Source organism: Hipposideros armiger, unplaced genomic scaffold, assembly GCF_001890085.2.
Source record: "Hipposideros armiger isolate ML-2016 unplaced genomic scaffold, ASM189008v1 scaffold_40, whole genome shotgun sequence".
Taxonomy (NCBI): Eukaryota; Metazoa; Chordata; class Mammalia; order Chiroptera; family Hipposideridae; genus Hipposideros; species Hipposideros armiger.
This window is the reverse complement of record NW_017731390.1, coordinates 2,292,432-2,306,446: the sequence shown is the minus strand read 5'-3', so window position 1 is coordinate 2,306,446 and position 14,015 is coordinate 2,292,432. Positions and strand designations below refer to the sequence as shown.

The 14,015-nt window shown below is 43.1% G+C and overlaps 1 protein-coding gene and 1 pseudogene across 8 annotated transcripts in view; one reads left to right on the top strand and one right to left on the bottom strand.

Annotated features, from left to right (window-relative positions):
* Window positions 1-2,091: 2,091 nt before the first annotated feature.
* LOC109380691 (E3 ubiquitin-protein ligase RBX1 pseudogene) lies at window positions 2,092-3,473 on the bottom strand (annotated as a pseudogene).
* A 2,979-nt stretch (window positions 3,474-6,452) lies between these two features.
* The window catches only part of CALCOCO2 (calcium binding and coiled-coil domain 2), a 29,798-nt gene continuing 22,235 nt past the window's right edge, over window positions 6,453-14,015 (top strand). For 5 of the 8 annotated variants that reach the window (XM_019638795.1, XM_019638794.1, XM_019638796.1 and 2 more), the window contains exons 1-2: window positions 6,454-6,563; window positions 13,155-13,344. In XM_019638795.1, coding sequence (XP_019494340.1) covers window positions 13,165-13,344 — 180 coding nt within the window. In that variant the 5' untranslated portion in view covers window positions 6,454-6,563; window positions 13,155-13,164. Of the gene's footprint in view, window positions 6,564-6,707; window positions 6,978-7,271; window positions 7,322-13,154; window positions 13,345-14,015 lie in introns of those variants that run through there. The other 3 variants (XM_019638791.1, XM_019638793.1, XM_019638792.1) reach the window with 3 other exon arrangements.

Genomic DNA, 14,015 nt, shown 5'->3' with positions numbered 1-14,015 from the left:
TCCCTAGCTACTTGGGGAGTTACTCACTACTAAGTGCTCTCATATGCATATGAATAAACTCTGTTACTTTTTGGAAGTAAGTTGGTAGAGGAAAAATTTTCCTCCTAACACAGGACACTGCCCCTTTACCTGCTGATCTGCCCAGGCCAGAGGCTAAAAGCAAAAGCATGGCTTACCCCAGGCAGACACTAGAAGCCAGCTACGTGGTGCTTCAATTCACCCTAAAGAGCAGGAGATGGAACCAGCGACCCATCTGCTGCTCTTCCAGGAACCTCTGCTATCCTGTCTTCTTTCCTCTTCTCTCTTTCCTCCAGGTGGCCCTGGGCTATCTTGCCCCTCCCCCTCTCCAGGGCCCTGGGGGCCCAGGTGACCATCATCAACTGGCCATCCAGCAGATGCTTCCCTAAGACCAACTGTCCCTGCTCTGTTCTCCTCCCCCATCCCGCCTCTTTCTTTCCCTAGTGTCCTACCAATCTGCTCTGCTAAGCTCATGCTTTGGTCTCAGATCCCTCTGGAGTGACATTGTGATGGAAATGAGGAAGAGGGTGCAGGAGGGAGCAGCAAAGATTTACAGTTTCCAGAGGGTTTCCATTAAAGTCCCTGGCAACTGGTTATTTATGAGAGGGCTGGATGTAGTGGGATTTAATAGGCCAGAGCCTGGCACCGCTGTCCTTTCAAGGGTGATGACAGGAACAAACACAGGGTGAACAGTAGAGCTGCCCCCACTGTAGAGCAAAGCAGGCTTGACCCCCCCACCCCAATCAGGCATCCTCCCAGGGCCAGAGAGAAATAGCCAAGAAATCAGAGAGCATTTGTGAATTGTGTCAGGTAAACCAGAAACAGGAAACTCCACATGGCAGAACTGAGAGATTTTTGAACCTGGATGTGAAAGACTGAAGTGATGTGTTGGAGGGTCCTTTCAGGCATCAAAACACTTGGCCTGTGTACCCCTCTGAGCTCCAACTCAGAGGCAAGAGTATGCGGGTGGGGGTGAGGGGGCAGGTCTGAAACTGTTGTTTTCCCTGTGTTTTTGTTCCTTAGACACCCACCTGTCTAAATAGTAAGACAATAAAACCCTCAGAAGGTTGTTTGCTTTACAGTTGACACCCAGACTCTATTTCTCAGTTTGGGAAACTGGGCACTGTGGGGGACACTCTTCCTTTAACTTGTTAATGAAAAAAAAAAAAAAGAGTCCTGCTTCTGCTCCCCAGAAGCAAGGTCCCTCCTGGAAGCCAAAAAAAAAGTCTTGGTATATGTACCAGGAATGCGGTAGGGGACAGAAATGAAGCAAAGGTGCTTAGAATATTTTGTTTGTTTGTTTTAAGTCTGCAATGTACGAGGGAATGTTGTAGAAGTGTGTATAATCAGAATCAGGATTCTTGTTAAATCAAAATAGATCTTAGAGACTCCCTGGCATTTCTCTTGTTTTCAGATGAGGAAAGTGGGGCCCAGAAAAATGTGGTGGCATGGCCAAGTCCTTGTAGTGGATTCAGAGCTGCCTGGCACCTCTTTTGAGTTCTCTGTTTTGACATGTATTTAATGGGGCTGCTTGGCCATGAGCAATGGAGCTTCCAGGTTTCTGTTTTTATCCTGTCCCTCATCTTCCCTTTGCCTTCTGGGGAAAACAGTTTTCCCTGAACGGAGCTGTTCATGATTGTTTTCAGGGCATCGTCTTCTTAGTGTGGATGGCTCTTAGAAATAAGTTCCATAGAAAGTGCTCTGACTATAGGGAAAGGTAACAGGCACACAACTTGAGCACTTCCTACATGCAAAGCGGTTTGCTGGTTGCCATGGGAGACACATAGACACATGCACTAATACATCAACATATAGCAAAAGGATCTTCTGCAGTCAAAGTTGCCTTTTTATTTTATTTTATTTTTTTCTAGAATCCAACTGGATTTTATTTGATAAAGAATACAATATGACTGCAATGTATAGCGATCATATTGGTATACAAACTGAATAGCAAACTGAAAAGACCAAGAAAAAAAAAACCCCACAGTTCTATCTATCTTATAATTAAATAACAGGAGGGCAAGTCATTAAGCAAAAAACAAAACAGTTGAGCTTGATGGAAGAATTCTTTTGCTAGTGCCCATACTTTTGGAATTCCCACTCTCTGTTGTCCTGCAGACACACCTGCCGTGTTTTGAGCCAGCGAGAGATGCCATGGAAGTGAAAAGCATGGTTACAGACTCCATGCAACGATGCACTCTTCAGAAGTAGCAGACACCTGGTTAGCTTGACAGTCTATGCAAAGATCCATAATGTAGATCCTGCAGATGGCACAGTTATTAACCACAATATCCCAAGCCCACAGGGCTACTGCATCCCACTTTTTTACTTCAAAGCGTTTCTTGCCCATGCCGCTGTTAGTGTGGGTCAGGTACCCACATCCACTGCTGCCACCGTTTTGGAAACACACAGTCTGTCATCTGGCCATTTGCCTTTTTATTTTTCTTAAAAGCCCTTAGAGCATCCGTGTCCCACTAACACTTATTTTTGGTGGGTCAAACAATATATATGTGTATGAAATGGGTATATGATATGGAGTCCTCTTCCTTACACATTGGTATCCTTTATGGTAAAAATAGTAATACATAGTCAAGTCCAGACTTACAAAGAAGTATTTTAAAAATTGTTTAATGAATAACAAATATTCATTGGTTAATGTGAGGCATACCTGGCTCCTGTTTTTCTTTCTTTCTTTTTTTTTTAAGATTTTTATTGGGGAATTGGGGAAGGGGAACAGCCAAGTTGTTGTCCTTCAATCTTAGTTGTGGAAGGTGCCGCTAGCTCACCATCTGGCCGCCTGTTGGCAGCTGGCAGCAGCTCAGATTAAGGTGCCATGTTTACTCTTAGTTGCCCACCATCCTATGCAGGAGTTGAACCGGCAACTTTGTTGTTAGGAGCACATGTTCTCACCAGCTGAGCCACCCTGCCACCTGTTGGCAGCTCAGTGGCAGCTCAACTCGGGCACAGCTCACTGGCCTAAGTGGGAATCAAACCGGCAACCTTGTTGCTCAGAGCTTGCATTCTTATTTTTTTTTAATTTTTTTTTTTAGCTGAGCCATCCTGCCACCTGTTGGCAGCTCAGCAACAGCTCAGCTCGGGCCGGGCATCGAACTGCTGTTGCTCAGAGTTCAAACTCTTGAGCGAGCTCTTAACCAACTGAACCACTGGGCCGGCTCAGAGCTTGCACTCTTCATCAATTGAGCCACTCAGCCGGCCTGCTCCTGTTTTTCTTGACGTTTATAAAACACCATACTTGACCTGCCTACACGTAAAAGCCCAATAGTATCTCAAGCTAAATAGTAGTTTCCTTCTTTCCATTGATTATTTAAACCTCTTCTTTCTCCAATGGGCGTAGAAACTATCTGGACTTTGTAAGTCATCAAATTGCACAGTCCTAGGTGGTTACAGAAACAGCAAGCTTCAGGGATGAACTTCCTTTCACCTTCTTTTTCCATGGAGTTGAGGGTCCGAAGGCCAGAGTGACTGCTGCTGGGCAGGACTGGGCAGGGCTAGAGCTGAGGGCAAAGGTGAAAGTAGCAACTGCTGCTTGGGTCCTTTCTCCTAGTCTGCCTCCCGCTTCTCCTTCTTCCCAGAGTCCACATTCCAGTTGTTGTAGAGCTGCACCAGCCAACACAGTGATTACATACTGTAATTTAAAATATAATTTAAATTTAAATTATATAAATATCCAGTTCCCAGCTGCAATAACCACATGTCCAGGGCTCAATAGCCACATATGTTAGTGGATATCAGATCAGATAGCGCAGATATTGAACATGTCCATCACTGCAGAGAATTCTACTTACTGGACAGCACGGCTGTAGGGGAGCACTCCCTCCCTTCATCTCCAATTTCTCTCCCACTCCTTTTTTTGCCTGCCAAGATTGTTATTCAAATAAAACAAATGTCACCTCTCACAAAGACTCTCTCTTTGACCAAACTTTAGTTAGGCTCCTCTGAGCCCTTTTCTTGTCTAGGCCTCAGAGTTGGGCTTCTGTCCTTGCCAAGTCCAGTATTAGTAAAAATTATTAGTTTAGAGAGACTGCTCCACCCACGAAATCTGATCAATCCCCATCCGGCCTTCAGCAACAATCCTATTAAGTCAGATTAGTAAGAGTCCTCCTCCCCCTGATGTCTCCTCTTGGTAATTTTTCATCCACTGACCCCCTCACTCTGTTAGATGGCTGTAAGTCTCCACTTGTTCTTATTGTATTTGGAGTTGAACACAATCTCTTTCTCCCTTATTATAATGTTCCTATTGCAATAACCCTGAATAAAGTCTTTCTTACCATTCTAATAAGCTTCAGCATAATTTTTTCTTTAACACCTCTATTATGAAACCTTCCTTCTTTCCCCTAGAAAAAATTAATTCTGTGCCATCTTAGCACTGTGTAAATTCCTCTTCTAAAGCCAATATCATGTGATATACTTATTTATGCGTTTGTCTTCCCTTCTGGATTATTTGAACTCTCATAAAAAGTATGAGTCAGAATGTTGGGTTCAAAGTCTTCTGATGAATGCTACTTGCTAGCTGTATGAGTTTGGGCAAGTAACTTTATGTCTGTAAGCCACTATTTTCTTATCTGTCAAATGAAGATAATAAAAGTGCTTCCCTTGGAAAGATTAAATGAAGTAATCTACTGTGTCAGGCACAGAGTAACTACCCCTACCCCCAGCCTTTGTTTGCTTCCATACCTAGCACTTGAAGATTTTCTCTGTAAGTCTAAATGTCAAGTCCCATCCCTTCAATATCCAGTAATAAAAGGTTGTACTTACAGCCTTCCCTTGACACTTCTATTGGAAATAAATCAAACTAATTAATCTTTTTTTTACTTTATGCTGTCAAATTTAGCTCCCCAAAATATCAACAAAACAAGCTGTCGGTAAGACAAAACTGAATTTATTCTTACTGCAGTGAGGAAGAATACTACCTTGACAGAGTTGTAGGAATGGCTGAGAGGTGGCAGGACAAAGTAGCGGTTGGTATTGACTGAGACCTTGAAGTTTGCCTTGGGGGCAAGGCAGGGGTTGATGACAATTGGGTAAGTTCATGATATAATATTAGTAGGTTAGGGTTGGTGGACACAGCAAAGCAAGGATTTTGAGACCAGGGATTCTAAGTCTTAGAGTGTACAGAACCGTCATGTGATGCTTTCTATGAAAGAGTTGATGGTTCTCTTAGGACGGTTCTGAAATGAACAATGGATTTATTTGCATTTTTAATTTCCAGGAAAAAGTGTCATGAAATAGTTGTCATGTTAATGTAGACAGTAAGCTGTGTGGATATAGGAGGTGTCAGTTCTCCATGCTTTTTAAAAAGCTAGTAAATAAAATTAAGCAAAATGTATTCAGGATACTGACAGCACTTATCCCTGAAGACAGAGTTTAAAATGGAAGAGTATTATTTTGGTAGCTCAAGTGATTTGAATTCTCAACAGAAGCCCACTCCCTGGGTTTGTCATCATTTCCCACCATCCATTCATCTCAGTTAAATGCCACCAGTCTCGTGAGAAGACGGAATTAGGGATACTCAATTTCCTGCCTGAAACCTAAAGGGGCTTCAGGGTCATAAATTCTCTGGTTAGATGGCATAGAAAATTCCTTTCCAGATTTAGACAGATGCTACTTTGTGGAGAGGGGGCACTTCTGGATTTAACCTTCCATTGATAGCATGTGCAGTGTTAAAGAAATAATTATTCTGACACTTGTGAAAATGGTAAGAAAGACTTTATCCAGAACTATTGCAATAAAGACATTATAATAGGGGAGAGAGATTATGCTGAACTCCAAATACAATAAGGACAAGTGGATGGGAAATTACTAAAAGGAGACATCAAGGTTAGGGGGATTCTTGCTAAACCAACTTCAGATTCTTGCTGAAGGCAGGCCAAGGATTGTTCAGATATCAAGGATGGGGTATGCCCTCTAAACTGACTTATTAGGACTTTTACTGAGTTCTTACTGCAGTTAGGAAGAGCACTACTACCTTGACAGCATTAAAGCCAAAGAAGAATTTTTTTCATAGAAAGGGAATGATGAAACACAAAATCTGAGGCACCCAAGGAGATTTCTGGGTCGCCGTTAGGGGCAGGTGGGAGGCATGTTTAAACGCCAAAGGGAGTCTCATCTATAAGACTCTTAGTGAAGTGTTATGTGGAAGCAGGAGAAAAATGCCCATGACCGCTCAGTGGCCCTTCAAAAGTATGGAGCTTTCTCATTCAAAATTGAAAGAAATAAAGTTGTTTTTTGTTTTGTTTTTTAAGGTAAGTAAACAGCTTGTTCTAGGGGAAGAAATAGGCTCTTTGGGGTGAGATCGCTGCTCCGGACTGGGGAAAACCATAAAGGGCAGCTAGCTGAGGGTCTCGGGGGCCCACGTCACCGAACACTACAAGTCCCAGCAACCACCGCGGTGGGGGCGGGGCTCGTTGACCGTTATGACGTATAGGCGGGGTCAGACGGGATCTGCTCTCCCAGGGGTTTTTGGCTCTACCCAGGTCCCCTGCCCTGCGGTGTTGCAGTTGCGTCGCCACCGGCTGCTGTCCCTGGTGAGTCTCTGGAGTTCATGAAGTAGGGCAGTTAGTGGCAACTGGGCCCTCGGGTGCCCCCAAATCAGACTTCAGTCCTGGAAAAGAACTATGGGCGGTAGAGGTGTGGTCGGTTTCGGTTTTCACCCTTTTCCATCTTTGTAGGGTGAGAGCAAGAGGGAGTGGCGTCATGGACCCACTGGAACCCCTTCCGCGGCCTTGAAAGGTTGAGGGGCAGTTTTCGCTCGAGGAGGGCGAGGCTTCAGTGTTTGTGGCTGGGTGAGAGGGACTCCCTGGGACCGGAGCGAGGGTCTTGACGTCACAGCACCATGCCCCCTCCCGCGGGCCGAGGTCCTGGTGGTTTCTTAATCCCTGTCTTTGACATCATCGCCCTTTGCTTCGAGTTGGAGAGGGGGCCCTGCCCTGTCACCCCAGGCAAGTTACTTTCTCTTTGGGCCTCTTTTTCCCTGTCTGAGTAGGCTTGATCTCTGAAGCCCCCTTTCCTTCAGACGAGGCCTCTGTAATTGGAGGAGGTGTTCTAGGCAGCCGAGAAGAGAGCAGCTGGCGTGTAGTGACCTGCTTCTTTACAGTCATCTGCCGTAGCCCCTCCCACCGCCACCATCAGGCCAATTTAGTTTGGGGGCTAATGTTCCCAGTCACATGATTTCAACCTCTCCTGGGCATGTTAACTTTTTTCTATCACTTGGGTTCTTGGCTCCTGAGGCAAGACAACAAGTGGCCATGCTTGGAGCTGAGTAGAATAATACAGATGTTATACAGTAAGTCCTCACTTAACGTGGTCATGGGTTTTGCGATTTTAAGCTAAATAACCTATAAGCAAACCAGTTTTATCATAGGCTAATTGATATAGAGTTATGCTCCTACAGCATCTCATCAACGTTAGAACTAAATGATGTTGAAGAAAGCAGTGTTATTCGAGGACCTGCTGTATATTGTAACTTTTCTCCATTATTGCAAAAACTGTTTAAAGCAAAGGACCTTTTATGTAGTAGGTCTTTGTAGATAATGTACAACCCATGATTAAGAACCACCCAGGTAACTCACTGTCACAGGTGTTTTCAGAGGGCCTCTACCTGAAACTCTACCCTTTAGCAGACATGACAGCTGTGGAGTGGAAAGGACCCTGAGAAAGGTGGTCAGTAAGAGTTCTGTAGCACTAATAACTCGTATTGGCTTTCGAGTCAGATAGTGTATCTAGGGCTCTTTAAAAATGTTGTGCTTATTGATGTAATGCCTCGCTTCCTTATTTTCGTAGATGAAAACAGAGACAGTTAAAGTGAACTCTTTTACTTCCTTTTTCTTTCCCTTAGGATCATCATTATACGTGGAAAGTTTCTTAGAAATTTTCTAGCCTAATCCATGCATTTTACGGATGAGGAAACTGAGGACTTAAAAGGAGGTAGTGTGACTTGGCCAAGATCTCAGAGCTTGTTAGTGGCAGAACTAAGACAGGAACCCAGGTCCCTTGGCTCGTTATCTCGTCCTGTGTCCACCACACTCCAAACGCTATCACTACCCTTGTCACTTCAGGGGTTAGCACAGTCAACCCCTTTCAAGGAAAAAGTGTAAAATCTCAGTAGAGTAAAATGAAGATTTAGTGTGCAGCTTTGAGCTTTCCACAGTTTCTTCGGTTGCCTGCGTTCTCGTGTCCCAGAACTGTTTGTTCTCCCCAAGTACTGCTGGCGCTGTGGTGGTGTGGGGTGTGGGATGAGGGCCTGCTTAGAACAAGCTGGACAGCCAGTCCAAATAGTCGGTCATGGTCATGGGTAGTATTTAAAGCTTCCTGGGGGTGTAACATTTTTCTGAGGCACTCTGAAAGATTTTATGTAAGGAACTAGAGTGAACTTGGGAAATTTGAATTAGAGCAAATGGCTTAGTAATTTGAGGACCAGTGACTGTGCGTCTTTGCTTTTCCTGCCTGTCTCAGGCCAGCTAGAGACTCCGTGTATCCATTGTCAGTCTTCTCTTAAGTGTAGTTCTGTGTAAGCATCTCTTCCTGGGCCAGGGAGGAGAGGGACTCAAGTCAGTTCATTCATTTGCTAATTGCTAATAGTTTAGGAAGTTAAGTAAGCAAAAGGATGAAGGAATTAGATTGATGTGGATTTGGTTTTTACTTATCTTTGTTTTTACTGTTCCCAAAGGAAGACTTGATTTGCATTTATTTCTCTCTTGGCCGTGGAAGCATTTGGTTTCCTTCTGTGAACTAATCCAGAGAAACTACCTGTAGCCTTTATTTCCTCTTGAAACGTGCCCACTGCTATAAAAGGCTAATGTAAAAATCTTGGACCTCCTTTAAGGTAGAATTTTAGTAATTTTTCATAGTTATTTCTTCTTCATGGTTCAGCATACATGAGGAAAAAATGTTTAGGAAAATTAGTGAGTTGATTGGGTTGAATATTTGCATTGTTAGGATCTAGAAGCTCATTGTTAGGAACCAGGAAGCTTTACAATATTAAAATTTTTTTCTGCTAAAAAGCCTACCAGTGTAGTTTAAAGATTCACTCAGAATGAGCAGAAGTGGAACTTGCTGTCGTTCCTTTTCATCAGGAGCACATAAGAGAATCTATGCCTTTATAGAACAGTCCTGGGAGTAGTATATTAGGCTTGAAAAGCTCATTAGATGAAAATGTGTCAGATTTTCTTAGAAGCCACAAGCCAGTTCAGGGGACTTATTTTAAAATACATTGCCTATTATTGCCTACCTCTGAGGACTCTAATCCTTTTGGAAACTGAGCTGAAAAAAAAACAAAAGTAACAGCAATATCAGAGTCCAAGTAAAGGGCCTGTGACCGTTTGTGGAATCTGCATTGTTTTCCGTGCTTGATGGTTTGTTTTTTAAAATCTCTATTTGTTTTCCCCTGGTCACTCCTTATATGGCCAGTCTCTGACTTGAGAGTAAGAGTAAGGAATTAGGTGGAATACCATTCCACAGTTTCCAGGGGGCCTAATTCACCCCACTGCTTTTTCTTGACTCAGTAGCTCTCTGGGCTTCTACATTTAACTTTTGCTCTTCTTCTATTTCTTCTCCCTTCCTTGCCTCTATGGATATTGCCAGAATTAGAAGGAGATGGTGGACAGGTTCTATAGTGGGAAGAGTGGATAAAGGGGAAGTTGATGCTTAAGTCATTCTAATTTTCCTCCTACATCCTCCCTGCCTTCCTGCACAAAAGTCATTTCTAGACTGCTTTGTCAGAAAGGTCGTGTCCCATTTCTCCCAGGGAGTTTTATCACTGGGAGGGAGGGAAGGCTTTAAGGATCACTGACCTTAAAAATCAATAGATAAGGGCCGGCCGAGTGGCTCAGTTGGTTAAGAGCTCGCTCAAGAGTTTGAGCTCTGAGCAACAGCAGTTCGAGTCCAGCCCGAGCTGAGCAGCCGCTGAGCTGCCAACAGGTAGCAGGATGGCTCAGCTAAAAACAAACAAACAAACAAACAAAAAATCAATAGATAACCTTCCTTCCAGGAAAAGTCAAATGAGATACCTCCTCACTGACCCAGTTCAGGTTGGCATGATTATGCTCTAGGTTTGCCTTTTTCATCCTCAGCTTTGCTAAGAAGCAGACTGGGGAAGCCACTGCTGTTCTCCGCTCTGCCTGCCTCCTCACCTTCCTTCCCAGTCCTGGCAGAGGAGTTTTTATTTCAAGAATGATTGAGTTCCGAATACCCAGAGTGCCACTGGGTGCCCTCTGAGTCTTGGGAGGGTGATGAGATCTCTGAAATTGGAAACTTCATGGAGTCGCTTACATTTTTGATAAGCAAGGAACAAAGACTGTTGACTTTTCCAGACAGATGATTAGGTTTTCAGGTGAATGAAAAGAGATAGTTTCCACAGGCTATACACTCAAGTCTTGACATGAGCTCTTCCAAGTCATTTTGAATATATATGCTGGCCTTTCTTCAGTGTCCTGATCATGAGCTAACGTATAGATTGTTATTCTAGTAAAGAAAGAGGGGCTATACCAAGCCCCCATACCCTTGGCTGGTCTTGCCTTTCACAGTAGCCTCCATTTGCAAAGCAGCTTGCCAGAGTTTGAGTGTGTGAAAGGTGGGTAATGGAGTGTGAATTTTATGGGTCCTTAAGGAAATCAAATCTGTACCTTTTGTTTTTTTGGCACCATGAACCAGCTCTGCCAGCTGAACCAGCTATACCAAGAATTGACAGAGCATTTGGAGATTATCATCTCCTCACTCTATTTTAGAAAAGAGAAAGCCCAAAACCCGCAGCTCCTCCAAGAGTACCAGCAAATTAAGAGCAGGCCTAAAACGAATTAGCCCCACCATCATGCATACCATTGTTTACCTACAAAACCCTTTCCTTTAATTTTTTGATGAGTTACATGCACATTCATTCATTTATTCAGTGACTCAGTCAGCAATTACTAGGGGCTAGGCATTATGTCGTGTATGGTGGATAATGTAATGACGGAAGAACAGGGGGTGTGGTATTTAGGTTAATTGAGACAGGCCCTGAAGTCACTCTTACACGTTTTTCAGATCTGTAGTCAAAGGACGGATTAAGTCATTTTATATGCTCAGAGAGAAGGTGCCCCAGGCTTAGGACAGAGAGGATATGCTGGCCTCAGTATGACTGGAGACCACTAGGGAAAACGGACCTGAAGGCCGAGAGGCCTCCTGCCCACCCTCCCATAACATCTAAGAGCTCACACAGGCAACAGCTTATCATAAGAAACAAGTCTGACCAAGACTGCAATGTGAGCTCTCTCTTCCTTAGAAAAACTGATCTGAGGTTTGAGGTTGAGGATGTGGTTAAACTGTGTCACAAACCAGAAAGCCAATGCATTTTTTCTTTTCAGTTCCTAAACTCAATCCCAAGAATAGGTAGCTCAGTGCCTCAAAGTCCCGTTGGCCTTCTCTGGAAAAAACGGACTTCTGGGGGAGTTGGAAGAAGAGGCCTGGTTGCTTAGAGTTCAAAATAAAACCAGGAAATAAGTAAGGTGGGGCAGGGCTAGAAGAGCTACTGTGGTTTTTTATTATTGTACTTACTTATTTTTTTAAATTATGTGTATGTGTGCATATAATCTTCCAACATGCTCCAACAGCTGACTTTGTAAGGTATCATGTGGTGCTTGCACATGTACAGCTCTTTCTCAATCTGCTGCGTAGCGCTGCAATATTGTTTTCATTTCCCAGAATTCTGGGTTGAGAACCATGGGCTCACTAAATGGTAGACCAGGGAGGCATTTAGAAGACAGGGCATGTGACTTTTGAGGGGCCAGAAGTCTCAGGTCTCAACAATCCAGATGACTTCATTCTTTTAAGTATTGTTTTTACCGCCCAAATAACTTCCCGTCCTTGATCACATTTTATCTATACTGTGACCTAGAAAGGTGAAATACAGGTTGTTATCTCCATTTTATAGATAGCGATCCAAACGTGCTTGCTGTCCTGCAAACATGGGCTGCATTTTTCTGTTTTCTTTGCTTTTATGCATGGTGTTTCATTCACCTAGAATTTCCTCACCCCTAACTTACTTGTCAAAATCCTAATCTTCCTTGAGGGGTTTACCTAAGATTCTGCTCACTTACCCAAAGCTTTTCTTCATGTTCCTTACCAGTAGTACCTCTCCCTCTTTTGAACCCAAGAGCATTTTGCACTATTACATCCATTTGGCAGTCACTTGTTTATTCATCTAACCTTCATATTGGATTGGGACCCTTTGAGGGCAAAGACTATGCCAAAGAAATAAAACTACAACAACAGTAATAAATGCTAAGATCTGTTAAACCCTTTCTTTGTGCAGACTCTGTGCTAAGGACTTTATCCTGATGTCATACATGTGTCTATTTTGTATGATGTGCCTGCTCTGTGGCAAGGATTTAAGGACTAGACACTTTACATTATTTACATTATGCTCACAAAAAAACAAATGAAGTAAATGTTATTAGCCTCATTTTACAGATGAGGAAACATATAGAGCCGGGTTGATCAAGTAAATTGCCCAAGTAAATCGCCCATGCATTGAAGAGGTGGTGAAGTTGGATTTGAACTCCACCATTCTGATTTCAGAACCCATGCTTTCACCACTACATGTCAAGTAGCCTCCGTCTCTCATCCCTGTCTTTCTTCCTGCACCCATCCCCTGCTCCTAGCAGAGCGCCTTAATATATGGAAGGGCCTAATGATTATAAGGTAAGTGGAATTGAATAGAGATGCTGAAATCTAAAGAAATTGACATTCCAAAAGTCACATGGCTTATTGGGATGAAAAATCTAGAATCTAGGTCTTACAATTCCCAGCTCAGGTTATTTTCCTCTAGGCTACCCTATTTAAGGCATTTAGAAGTAGGGAAACAAACTAGCTATTAGCAGAGAACAAGAGTATGTAAGGGTGACAGTGCCTGTGGTAAAGAGGTCAAACATATTCTCAGAAAATTTTATAGCCTCGCAAGTTATGCGTGCAAAATGCCTCAAAGTGAAACAGAAACCAAGTTGTGTGTATGATCTCAGTACTAGTCAGGCTTTTGTTTTTCCTGACTTATCTAGAACAGAATGTTCCCTGGGTGAGAGCCCAGAAATCTCCAGCATTTCATAAAACCCTTTCTGAGCCTTATTCTATCCCATATCTCATAACAGGACCCCCACCATGGAAGACACATTAGAGGACCCCCCCACTTCGGCTGTCTTGCTGGATCACTGTCATTTCTCTCAGGTCATCTTTAATAATGTGGAGAAGTTCTATGTCCCTGGAGGGGATGTCACATGCTATTACACCCTCACCGATCATTTCATTCCCCGTCGAAAGGATTGGATTGGCATCTTTAGAGTAAGTGGTTAACTTAGTACCAAGTGACTAGGAACTAGAGGTGAATCTTCATTACCTGAGTGTGCGATTGTCTGTATGTTATGAACATTTTGCATATTATGTCTGGCCAATTATAAAACCCTAACCTGACATCCCTACTCCCTAGCACTTCCCCTTTCACACACCAAAATGTGCTGTGGGACTCAAGTTTTATTTTCAGTCGCAAGCTAAAATAAGATGGCATACCATACAATCCCCAAGTTTAATTATGCCTTCAAAGGCCAAATGTAATTTTTTTAATTATCCTATTTGAAATATTTATCTATGACTTGACTGGAATGGGTGGCCCCTTACATAATTTCTGTGACTTTAGACATCACTTTCTTAGTAGAGTGCTTAATTTAAGTATTACAAATTTGCAAAGGATATTAAGAAGTTACCTAGTTCAACATCCCGCATCCAAGAAGTTTGTCTCTGAATAAGTGTGTCTTGCTTTTTTTGTAAAGATTTCCAAGGACAGAAGGTTTATGAGGTCCTTCAGTGACCTCTTCCAGTGTCAACTTTTCAGTTCAAGTACAGAAATGTTACCTTTTTATTATAGTCAAGTTACTCTGTGTCTCTGCTTTTCCCTCAACTGTGTCTGTCTCTGTCTGCCTCTCACCTCTCCTCTCTCTCTCTCTCTCTCTCTCTCT